Source organism: Equus przewalskii, chromosome 17, assembly GCF_037783145.1.
Source record: "Equus przewalskii isolate Varuska chromosome 17, EquPr2, whole genome shotgun sequence".
Lineage (NCBI taxonomy): Eukaryota > Metazoa > Chordata > Mammalia > Perissodactyla > Equidae > Equus > Equus przewalskii.
In genome coordinates this window covers 71,251,614-71,264,139 of record NC_091847.1, presented here as the reverse complement: position 1 = coordinate 71,264,139, position 12,526 = coordinate 71,251,614, and the positions used below count along the sequence as shown (strand labels likewise).

The following is a 12,526-nucleotide window of genomic DNA, read 5'->3' as shown; positions in this document are numbered from 1 at the left end:
GGCGCCCTCATTTTTCTTGTCTATAATTTTCCTTGGTGTTTTATAATTTAAAGTTTTCACTTGAACCCTATCATTCCATTTTTTTGCCTCTGATCTCCCTAGGGGGCCTTGTATTTGTAATATCCTCTCACCAATTCACTAAAGACGCTTTCTTCCCCCATTTAAAAATGTTTCAGAAATCCAGGAGGACTAATATCCCATGGATGTAGGTGGCTGATGCCCTCTGGTTTTACCGTGTTTAATTAAAGCCTTCCCACTGTAGTTCCTTTCCCCATAACCTCGCTCCAGACATTTAAAATATTTACCTTTGGGGCTGGTCCTGTGGCCTAGTGGTTAAGTTCACACACTCTGCTTCGGCGGCCCAGGGTTTCGCTGGTTCGAATCCTGGGCTCGGACATGGCCCCGCTCATCAAGCCATGCTGAGGCTGCATCCCACATGCCACAACTAGAAGGACCCACAACTAAAATATACAACTCCATACCGGGGGGCTTTGGAGAGAGGGAAAAAAAATAGATTGGCAACAGTTGTTAGCTCAGGTGCCCATCTTTAAAATAAATAAATAAATAAAATATTTACCTTTTTATACATATTTATGCAATCAAATTTATTCCCACGCTGCCTGTTTTATCTGTTATCTGATGTGTAGCTTTAGTTTGGGATATACTCCACGTAAATGTCCGTTTCGCTATTCTGGGCCAAGACATGGAGGAGATCAGGAATCATGATCACTCGATCGCTTGATTTGTTTTGGACAGTCCTGGTATGTGGACAATTAGACTTGTAATGAGTGTTCTATAGAAAGTTGAGCTCTGTAGAAAATGTGCCCAGTATATAGAAAAAAAAATAACCAGTTGCACTTTCTGTGGATTTTTAAAGGTTGGATTACAGTGGACCTTCCAGAGAGTTTTTCTTCCTGGTGTCCAGAGAGCTCTTTAACCCATATTATGGCTTATTTGAATATTCAGCCAATGACACGTACACAGTACAAATAAGTCCCATGTCTGCTTTTGTAGACAATCACCATGAATGGTAAGTATTTTTCCCCCAACGCTTTTCTTCAGTTGGTTTTCTGTGATATTAGTTTTTATAGCAACTCACATTTCTTTTAACATTTTTTTCATGGAGAAAATCATATTTTCAGTTAAATACCTCACTGGGCTCTTGTTTTTGTTGTCAACCTTAAATATACAGGCAGTCTTCAGGCTAGGAATAGATTATGTTCCATAAGACCAATTTTAAGTGAGCTGGGTAGCATTCAAAAGGTTTTTCCCATTGAAAGAAAGTTACAGATGATGATGGGTTCCTGGTGAGATGCCTACATCCTTCTCGTCACCTTTGGGCATCTCTGAGCCCTGAGGTAGAGGTGTGGGGGTGAGTAGGGGAAAGTCCTGACCCAGAGGTCAGGCAGCTTCCAGAGTAGCCCTTGGGGAAGTGGCCAACACTGGGGGGAGGGGCAGAGCAGCTGGGACTCCGGCTGAGGAGATGATGGTGTTCTCCCTCCCTTGTGAGAGGGAGGAAGGAGGGGGTGACCTGGGGGAACTGATGCTGAGAGGGAACCCTGGCCGAAGGGCGGGAGTGCAGAGTCACAGCAGTGGCCACCTACCCTGTTGGCCATTTGAAGTTTGTAGCCAGGGATTGCTGTTTTCCTAATTTCTCACACAAAATCAAGGAAAACTGGTATTGGATTCCCATCTGAGGATTATTTATTCTGAAAATCCCAAATTGCACTCTTCCCAAATGTCCTTAAATTTTTTAAAAATCCCTGCATTTATAGACTTTAAATGTTTTTATAACCCCTGTTTGCTTGTTCCTGTTCATTTTCACTGACAATAACAAAAAAAAGAACATGAGTAGGACTCATGGAAAAAGTTTCTTTGAGTCACGAGGTTATATTGGTGGGTGGAGGGCATTCACTTTTAGGGCTTATTCTTCAAATTAACTTCCGTTCTGCTACAATTTGGAGGTCCTCCGAACTGTAGCTATTGCAGTTATGCTAAGAAAAGTGGAAATAAAGAGAAACAAAGCTGCAGGACATTAATCTTGAATTGCCTGCCTAATACTAAAATTACGATTGGGCGGTGTGAACCTCAGTGTGGATTTACCCTTTTGGAAGGCTTCAGGCTTTCAAAGAGTTAGAAACTTGAATACTTTTGAAAGAGAAAATAAGTGTACATCTCAGTCAGCAAAGCCAGTCGTGACAGATGTATTTAATAAAGTTTCCCAGGTGATTCAGAATAGAATTGAGCCTTGAAATTTTAGAGAACCGAATGTCCCATGAGGAAACCCCCCCAAATGTCCACATGCATAATTCTTGGATGGTGACCGTTACCATCAGGAGGGAGGTTTGAGAGAGAATAGGGACAGAAACTTTCTTATTCTCAGATTGGGCTTTTCCTCAAAAGGGAATTGCTAGTGGGTTTGTGTTAGAGAAAGCCTGCTAAGATTCCTGCAAGCAAACTAGAAGGGACAGCACTTCTGTCAACATCTCTCAGAAGTGGTTTGGGGGAATTTCTCAGACATGCTAACAGGGAATTCATGTTGGCCATGGGGGTGCTACATGGTGGACATTATTAACTGGGGTGAAGGTGGAGCGGTATCTAAGTATCAGAGTGGAACAGATTTTTTCAAGAAGTAGATGTGAATATTGGCCTAATGAAGACACAGCCTACACTGCATACAAACTCTCAGGGACCTGGTAGGAATTAATCTTGGATACACTTAGATGGTGAGAGCTGGAAGGCATTCTAGAAAGCAAATAGAACCGTTTGGAAACTGCTCCGTGACGTGTAAGCTTTCTCGTGCTTTTCCTCCACAGGTTCCGGTTCAGTGGCAGGATTCTTGGTCTTGCACTAATACACCAGTATTTGTTGGATGCCTTCTTCACTCGGCCCTTTTATAAGGCTCTTCTCAGAATGTAAGAGTATTTTTATTGCTTGTGTAATTAGCATGTAAGCGTGAAATATTTCCTTTATTGAGAATGGTCTTTTGTCAGTGTCATTTATCTGCTCACTGTCTCAAGTATGTTGTTATTAAACTTAATAGCGGTTTAGATTTCTGGAACGAATACAATTTCAAATATGGCTACTGTGTTTCTCCTGCTTCTGATCTTTTATTCCTGTCTCATCCGCAAAGTCTTGTTCCACTAGGAATAATTTATTCTCATTTATTGCAACACATGTTTCTTCAAAACAATTGTACTTCAAATACAGCACTGGAATTCCTGTGGTATTAATGCCAATTATTAATAGAATAGTTGTGGGTTAGTCTTGGTGACTCACAGCCCCCTTTTCTTTATGAGATACATTTTATATCTTGCTTTATGCAAACTTTCAGCTGCTTACTCTTGGTTCAAATTTTCATTCTCCTTTGTTTTGTTTTTGTCTTTTGTTTGTTTGTTTGTTACATGTGGGCAGTCCCGTGTTTTTCTTGAGACCTCCCTATATGCAAGACAATTATTTATGAAAATCTGGCATTCACACAACTTTGTCTTCATTGTTATCACAGGGAAAGGTTGTAAGTATTGTAAAACGTGGAGCAAACAGTTTCTGTCCTGTAATCAGTAGTCACTTACAAGGCTGAGCAAGAGGAAGGCAACTGTCTGTGGGGGTTGGTAGCTCAAACTTGCAAGGAGAAAGCACAGAATGATTGCTTGGTTCTGTCCAGCTCATTCCCTAACCAAGGCCATGTACCCACGTTCTGTAAAATGGGAGCCCAGACTGCACATGAAAACCAAGCATTTCTAATGGGCTCTGAAGAGGATCCGTAGGAAGACTTTTGCCATCCTTCGTTTTGGGATCTGGGCAGGTGAAGTCCTGGGCAACTGGGCACTGGCCGTCTGCCTTTCCGGTTCTCCTGGGCCCATTTTGTATCTTCCCATTTCATTGCCTTCTGTCTTATCTTCTTTAAGCTTCCTGAAAGAGTAGTCTATACCAACTGTTGACACACCTTGAGCACACTTTAGCCTGGCTTCTTTCCCACCAGTCACCTATGGAAGCTTTTAAAGAATATTTTTCAGTCCTAATCTTAATGGACTATTCTGTTGCTTTTTATACTGCTGACACCCCAACTGCCATCCACTTATCTTGAGTCTTTCCTCCACTGGCATCCATGACACTGAGCTCTCCCAGTTCTCCTGTTACTTTTATGTCTCTTTTGTGGGCTTCTCCTCTGTCTTGCCCTTACACCTCCGTGTTCCGGAAGCTTCCATTCTTGGCCCCCTGCTTTTCTTTCTCTTTATGCTTTCGTGGGGAAATCTCTTCACCTGTCTCGTCTCCTAGTGACTCTCAAACCTGCTCCCTCAGTCTTGATCTCCCTGGAGTTGTAGGCTCACGTGGTCAACATTCCACTGAAGATCTCCCCTTGCGTGTCTCACAGGCACCTCAAAATCAACGTGGTTGAAACAAGTCGTCCATTTCTCCTGACCTAAAAATGTTCCTCCTCCCACGTGCCCAGTCACAGTTCTCAAGTCGCTCTGGTCAGAAATCAGGAGTCACCCTCAAACAGGGATATGTATTTACATACACATGTTCTGCTCTTCCCCACCTCCCCCCATTCCTGTGGTATAGCTCACTCCAAGTCATTTATGGTACGTTTTCCTGCTTAATTCCTTGTGGCCTCAGGAATTTTTTTCAACTTATAGCCCTCGGGACTGGCTTGCAATATGAGTTCATTTGCCATCCCTATTTTAGATATTCCTCTTTATAACACCAAAAAACTATTTACTAATTTGCACGTTTGCCTCCTAAATAATTCGTAAGTCATCTTCTCCCCTCCACCCTTAATAGCTGTGCTCTCATTAAAACTCTTACCTTATTTTGGCCAGATTACTGTAGTGGTCTATTTGTTGGTCCCCACCCTCTAATGATAACCCAGCCTCCCCCATCTTAAGTAATCCTCTACACAGTGACTTCCAGAGAAACAATTTAAAGTCGCATCTCGCATCTGGTCAGGTCATTCCCTGTCTTGAAACCTTTCAGTAGTTCTGCATCACCAAGCTCCTTAGAATGGCATTCAAGGCCTGCTGCCAGCTTCCTTCCCAGTCTCTTCTCTGGACATTCTGCCTTGTGGTTGCCTCTCTGGTCCTGCCCATGTGTTTGGAGTGTCCTGCACACTCTAACCTCTGTGCTTTGTTCATGTCGTCTCTCCTTTTCCCTTCTCTTTTTCTCTTTCTCTTCCTTTTCATCCATTCCCCTTTACCTCTCTAGCTTTGAAACATCCTGCAAAATTTAACGTAGGTATGATCTACTCCCAAAAGCTTTTCCTGAATCTCCAGGTCAAAGTAAACGTTCCCCATGTTTGCCGTGAGAGCTCCCTTTATCTACCATATCTTTTTTTTTTTTAATTGGAGTGTAAAAAAGTGCACAAATTCTCTGTGGCCCACCCTAGGCTATCACTTATCACCTTATATTAACTTATCTATTTGTATGCCTGTCTCCCCCGCTAGACCATTAGCTCCTTGAAGGCAGTAACAGTTTATTAAGTAGCTATTAAGATGCCTGGTACATACTTGATGCCTAATAAATGTTTAGACTGAACCAAACAAAATTACCTTGAAAACTGGGCGAATGAGAGGAAATTTCAAAACAACTAAAGCAAATCAATTACTACCTCCTTACAACAGGGCCATATAATAGTAACTCCACCTCATGAAAATCCTTGCTCAACAATGAAAAAAGAGGAGAGAAATATAGAGAAGCCTTATAATCGTGGAGAGATTCTGTGGCTTGCTATTTTCAGAATCACGGAAAGAGTAAGAACCATGAAGAAAAAGGAGATGGATGTGAACGTGGACCACAGAATCTAGTCTTTGGGGAAAAAAACAAAGTTAAAGTACAGTATAGAAACATACAAAGAATTCTAATTAGGAGGACAATATTCTAAAGTAGTATAACAGAGTCAAAGGAATACTACACCCAAGTTGTCAACCTGAGTTCCACTTCCTGCTCTGGCGTTAATCGTGGCTGACTATGCACATGGCAGCCACTCTTTGTACCTCCGGTTCTCTGTCTGTAAAAGAAAGGACAGACTGAGTGATTCCTAAGGCCTTTCTTATACCCAGGATTATTAAATTTTATATCACGTGTCTGAATTATTTCGTTGGTTTGGTTGGTGAATTTGACTAAGAACATTCCATAAATCACTGCCTATTCAGTTGATCTTGTTCTTGTCTTGAATTCTTAGTTTCTTTTCTCATAATTCTGGGTTTTTGCTTACAGCCATGCCTACATATTTGTTTCTATCTGTTTGTCATCTTAGCCTGTGTGACCTGAGTGATCTAGAATACCTTGATGAGGAGTTCCACCAGAGCCTGCAGTGGATGAAAGACAATGATATCCACGACATCCTGGACCTCACATTCACTGTGAATGAAGAAGTTTTCGGGCAGGTCTGTGTGTGTGTGAATAACTGGTGACTAAGTGTGTTAATTGAAGCCTATTGGTTGGTGAAAAATTAATTCAGTGGCTAAGATCAGATGCTTATTTTTTTGTGGCTTGTTGGGTGATTTAAACCCAGGTTTATGTCTGGTTACAATAATCTTGGCTACAAAGGTTATTCTAATACCAACTGCAGATTAAGATGTTCTAATTTACAGATTATGATAACTATTTGTATGTTCTAAGCAATATTCATTTTATATCCAACTAAAATATTCACGTAAGATATTAGAAGGTGCTTTGTATAAAATAGAGTTTTTAAAAGTCCATACTACCCCAGAGTTGAATATTAAATTATTTAATTGGCGTTTGTGCTTTACTCTCATTCATATTTAAGAACTGAAATTGTTTTGAAGCTGAGGGAAAGTAAACAATATTTTGTTAAAGGTCTGAAAACATACTGGTTTTTTTCAAAGTTGGTAGAAGGATTGGTTAAAAGATTTCTTTCAGAAGTTCTGTACTAGTTCATATGTAATATTCTTATTTAGACATTAATATTTGGCTGGTCTTCTGAATCTCGTGTTTTGGAAGAGTTCTCAATTTAACATTCGCTTGAATGTAATTCTGCTTCCTTAAAGTAAATCTTTACTGAAATATTGGCTTCTGTATGTAGTTGATTCTGAAGCCTAGAGGAATTTGTGAAAATGTGTTTTTGTCAAACATTCAAAGAACAGTGGGCCAGAATCTGGAGCCAATTTCTTTTCTTTTAAAAGACTTATTTGTTTGGTTGCGATTGAAAACTTAACCTTCAGCACTTGCAATATATATAGTTTTAACACTGAGGCTTTCAGACATCAGTTCAATGTCTGCTTTTTCCTGAGCGTCGGCGTGTGCCTGGGCTCCATGCTGGCGCTTGCCCCTGTTTGTGGGATGTGTCCGGGCCAGGACATGGCCAGGTAGCCGACCCATTTCGGCTCACTGGTAGCAGTGTTCTTATAACATCGAGAGTATTGCTTTGTGGTCAGCCCTTTTGTTTTTTAATCTCAGATTACTGAGCGAGAATTAAAACCAGGAGGTGCCAATATCCCGGTCACAGAGAAGAACAAGAAGGAGTACATCGAGAGGATGGTGAAGTGGAGGATTGAGAGGGGCGTGGTGCAACAAACGGAGAGCTTAGTGCGCGGCTTCTACGAGGTGCAGACAGGAGTGGGGTTTTGCAGTCTGATATCAGTGATACCACTGTCCATCTTACTGTACTTTCTATGTGTGCAATATTTTCATTTTTCTTATCCTGTGTTTATCCTATCTCTTTCAATTTAAAAACTCCAGTATTTTATCCTGTATGTTTTAAGAACACCAAAAAAGTTCAATGCCCTGTTACAAGAGATCGCTGAAATAAAATGACCTGAATTCAAGTAGCATTTGAGGATTTAATGACCACTAATAACATGTAGGTCATGCATCTTGCTCATGCTTAGATACGGGTAATCACATCTCATGCTTGATATGTGAAATGATCGTATCTGTGGGTCAGGATGAATTGTTGCAAGGGTTCCATGTGACTTCTTCTGTAGGAGCACTAGATCTATTTCAAAAGATAGAAAGAGACAGGATTAATCCGTGCTCAATTATAAAACAAAATTCTGTTGAGAAAAATCTCATCAACCTCATACTAAAAATACCTTCCATTAGTAGAGCGCTTCCCGGTCTTTAAAGTGCCCACAGGAAGTACATCCAGAGTGTCGCCAGACCTCCTTGTGCACTCCTTCTCTGGTGAGGCTTAATCGGAGCTGAGATTTCTCCAGGTTCTTAAGCCGTGCCCTGTCCTCTTTTTATTCCACAGGTGGTGGACGCCAGGCTGGTATCTGTTTTTGATGCGAGAGAACTAGAACTGGTCATCGCGGGCACAGCAGAAATAGACCTAAGTGACTGGAGAAACAACACAGAATACAGAGGAGGTGAAATTTGATTTATAGATGGCTGGATTAAAGGGAGGCCAGTGGGTCAGCATGCTGGTCTGCATGCAGGACAGGAAGAAGCGTTTACGCTCTGATCGTAGGTCTGATGCCGTCTCCTTTGAGACCTCAGGCAAGGTACATTCCTTCTCTTCCTACTTACCTCATCTGTCAAGTGGAGGAAGGACTGTTTACACACCATCTGAGGATGTCATACCTCTTTAATTGCTGGTGAAGAAATGTGACCTTAAGAACACTAATTAATTGTTTTATGGTGCTGTCAGTGAAGCACCAAGGAGCTCACATGCAGCTGGTCAAACTCCACCTATTCTACCTTATTCTACCTTGAAGAGGCACACCCGCTGAGCTTCCTGAGGAGCAGACACAGTTTTTCTGCATTTCACTGAACTATTTACCTGTTGTAATTCACAGTTGAAACACATGAATGGAAAAAGACACGATTCTCAAAATTCAAGTGTATTGAACAAACCCTTCTAAATTCAAGCATTAAGCTTGACCGAAAAGGAAATGGCTGTAAGATTAGTTGCAAACTGCACTATAGGACGCTTCACCACATGGGAAGCTTTAGAAGTGGCATTTCTGTAGGTCAGTACAAATTTTCAATTAGTAATTGGGATCGAAGCCAATAAAATTTGATGGATGAATTAATACACTTAGAAAGAAACCTGATGGTAACCCAGAGTTAAAGCTTTAGCCAATAATTTTTAGGAAAGAAAGAATACATTTTCTGAAATGTATTGCAGTGTTATAAACTCTTCAGGGAGTCATGGCAGTTAAGTTGTTTTCTGTTTGGTTTTTTAACTCAATGTGTAAGAGGTTAGCAGTGGTTCTGAACTTGGAGAGTGAAAAATACAAATGTTAAGTCACTGAATTAATCACTTAGCACAATAAACTGAGAGTTGAACACTTCTCCAGTTATTTGTAAACTGAAACGGATTTTTTAAAAAACAGTTTTAAAAGTTTGAAGTAAAAAAATACCTTAACATTTGCTAAATTGCTTCTGTTTTTGCCCATGCCTGGCTCTTCCAGCTCATCACTGTTGCCACGGCTGGCCTTGCTCAGCCATTTTCTCTGAAAGGTGATATTAAATTGCAGTTTCCATTATTAAATGGCAGTTTCCATTGCTGCTAATTCTGAAGTCCAGTTGCTGTAATGTCTTTTCCAATTGGTTCCATGTATAATCCATATATGGCCTGGTTTTTATAACTTTGTTAACCAAATTGTTTTCACAAACTAGAACACAATTTCTCCAGCATGCTACATAACTTACATCTTACCATCAATATTATTAGCTTATACCTTCCCCCGAGGAGATTCTAATAGCAATACCATTAATCAAATCAGCCATTTTTGTATTTACACAGTATAAACTTTTATTCACTGTATATGACTAACCAAGTGCCTATTTCCGTGGTTATTGTAAATTGTATCAAATGAAATCCTCGGGAGGAGACCTCTGGGGGGAGGGCACAGGAAAAGGGCGAGACACCCAGCTGCCATGTTTGCTAAACCCAACTATTGGCACTGAATGAAGGGGCGGCTCTGGTGCCACTTGCCATATGTTCATAGAGCAGCTGTTTATAGAGAATAGATGTGACACATTCACTCCTCCTCCTCCAAAAGGTTTGGCACAAACAGCAAAGGAGAGGCAGAAAAGGGCCGATTCGTAAGTTCAGAAAACTTGAAAGCTATAAAGAGCTAACGTACTTATTTCATAAATAAGGAAGCTGTTTGCTCAGCACCAAATGGCCAGTCTTTGCCAAAGGCGGGACATGGAGCTTCTGCATCACCGTGTCCAGGCTAGCCTTACTTACCCTTTACTTGGATCCCTTTCTTCTCCAAAGGGCACTAACCATCCCTGATCACATGGTGACCAGTAAGGCAGGATTCCCCCCAAATCCTTCAGCCACTGAAACATGTGAGAAAAAATTTGAATTAAAATAATTTCTACCCACCTTCTATTTTGGACTTACTTCTATTGACTCAGAATTAGAGTAGCTTCATGCACATCGAATATGTCAATTAATTGGCTTGAAACCTTAATTATACCTTAATCCTTGCCAGCCTTCTCTCATCTTGATTTTTCTTCATTGAAAGGTTTTGGAATTCACAACTACTGCCTAATCCACCAGTAGGATAATACTGTCAAGATTTTATTAAATGTTACTAAAGCATAGGATAAAATCACATCTAGGTTGATGATTATTTGGGGTTTATTAGTTGAAGGAATTAAAGTAATAAAATTACTTTTCCCTTTTTATTAATAAAATAATCTGACTTTAAAATATGAACATTCTGTGTTGTTTTAAAATAGATTGCAATTATGTATTTATTTGTATAATTGTTTGGTTAATGTGTCTCTGCTTTACCAGAAACCCTGTGAGGGTCTATTTTCTTTGCCGTTGTACCCTCAAGCTGAGCACAGTGCTTAGCATAGTGGTACTCAAAAGTTATTTCTTAAATGAATGAGTGAAAGAGTTAAGCATTTCTAGTAACAGCGATTATGTTTTTCAGAAATGATATGGTTAAAATAACTCATTTGTTGTTCTTCTCTCCACGAGTCTCATTTACTGACCACTGCATGGAAACAGAGACCTCTTGGTTTCATTTACTGTTGTTTTTGTTTGACTTTTGACACATATGATCCTCTTTACAGTGTTATTCATTAGTCTTAAATTATAAACAACCTTTAAAGAATCTAAGATGATGATTTATGTCTGGGGATCTTTTGTCAGCACGTCATGGTGGCTTAAGATAGAAAAGTCAAAGTAATATGGCCTTTCATGATTGGTTTGTAGGATATCATGACAATCATATTGTAATTCGGTGGTTCTGGGCTGCAGTGGAAAGATTCAACAACGAACAGCGACTACGATTGTTACAGGTAAGATGCCATTAGTAATCTTTTTAATGCATTAATATAATTATTGTTGGAACTGCATATTTTTAGTAATTGCTAAATATACTCAATAAATACATCCCATGTTTATCTGCAAATGTGGTATATACTGTTTCCAGACTCTTCTGATTGCATGGTTCTGTGGCTTCATCACTATGCAGAACATCCCCAACCAAGCCCAAGCATTTCCTTAGAGTTGTGAGGAAGTACCAACTCCAGTCCAAGAATCCCAGGAACAACGTCTGCTTTCAGGGCAGTTGGGTCCCTTCAACAAGAGGTCCCAAGGTCTCTGCAGGCCAGCATCCCTAGCAACAGAAAGAGATGGTCTTCAATCTCATGAGAAGTGACCCAGCTCCTTGATAAAGAATCCTATCTTTTCCTCCATCCAGCTTTCCGCAAATTTGAGATAACAGTGAAGTTCAAGAACACTGTGAAAACTAACTCGTTATTTTCTTGCTGTGTTTCTGGTCACCCAGGGCAATTGCTGGTCCGTTGCAGCTAAAAAATTATCAGACATGAGGAAGCCTTCTGGAGGTTCAAGCAGAGCCTTACAAGTAGACCAGGCTTAACTCCTTTAGATCAAGAATCTGGCCCTCAAATTTGCAGGCCCATAAATTCTTTTCTTTTTTTAATTCACCTTGAGTTGATGGGGGATGGATGCTAGGTAGACTTAGATTAATTGATATATCCACTTTATTAATCTATAATGAGAAATATACATGGTTTAAGCTTCAGAGCTGTCAGCTATACAGGGTGCTCTATCTTCTACAAACTCTCCCCTTCCCCTTTCCCTTTATGATGCACAATCCTTCCTTGGTATTCTCCGGCTCTTTGTCAGAATTCTCGTGTTATGGTTATTCCACATCCATAAGTTTGGTCTTCCGAGCTTTCCCTCCCACGAGCAGCGTGCTGCTCCTCCCCGGGAGCACTGCGCATGGATGACACCGTGCTGTTGTTGGCAGCTGGTCTCCTGGCTTCACCTTCTCCTTCTGTTCTCTTGGGTCGATAGTTTGTCACAGGCACCTCCAGCATTCCCTATGAAGGATTTGCTTCTCTCCGAGGGAGTAACGGCCCAAGAAGATTCTGTGTGGAGAAATGGGGGAAAATCACCGCCCTTCCCAGGTAAAATAGAGAACGTTGCTTTACTGTCACTACAGCGTTCTAGCGGAAACCTTTAACTTTCGTAGATATTGAGTAACTACTGTTTTTATGTTAAAAGTTTGGGAGGGTGGAAAAAGCTTTTAGAATGAATTTATCTCTGATTACCTTTCTAAAT

General features: G+C 40.6%; 1 protein-coding gene and 1 long non-coding RNA gene across 6 annotated transcripts in view; one reads left to right on the top strand and one right to left on the bottom strand.

Moving 5' to 3' along the window:
* HECW2 (HECT, C2 and WW domain containing E3 ubiquitin protein ligase 2) overlaps positions 1–12,526 on the top strand; it is a 373,452-nt gene that overhangs the window by 344,614 nt on the left and 16,312 nt on the right. For all 5 annotated transcript variants that reach the window (XM_070581715.1, XM_070581716.1, XM_070581717.1 and 2 more), the window contains 7 exons: positions 878–1,030; positions 2,817–2,915; positions 6,257–6,386; positions 7,423–7,569; positions 8,219–8,333; positions 11,150–11,235; positions 12,260–12,372. In XM_070581715.1, coding sequence (XP_070437816.1) covers positions 878–1,030; positions 2,817–2,915; positions 6,257–6,386; positions 7,423–7,569; positions 8,219–8,333; positions 11,150–11,235; positions 12,260–12,372 — 843 coding nt within the window. The remainder of the gene's footprint in view (positions 1–877; positions 1,031–2,816; positions 2,916–6,256; positions 6,387–7,422; positions 7,570–8,218; positions 8,334–11,149; positions 11,236–12,259; positions 12,373–12,526) is intronic.
* LOC139076846 (uncharacterized) lies at positions 7,792–8,223 on the bottom strand. The gene is made up of 2 exons (XR_011528856.1): positions 8,058–8,223; positions 7,792–7,960 (listed from the first exon to the last, which is right to left on the bottom strand). It is a non-coding gene; the product is annotated as an uncharacterized lncRNA (long non-coding RNA).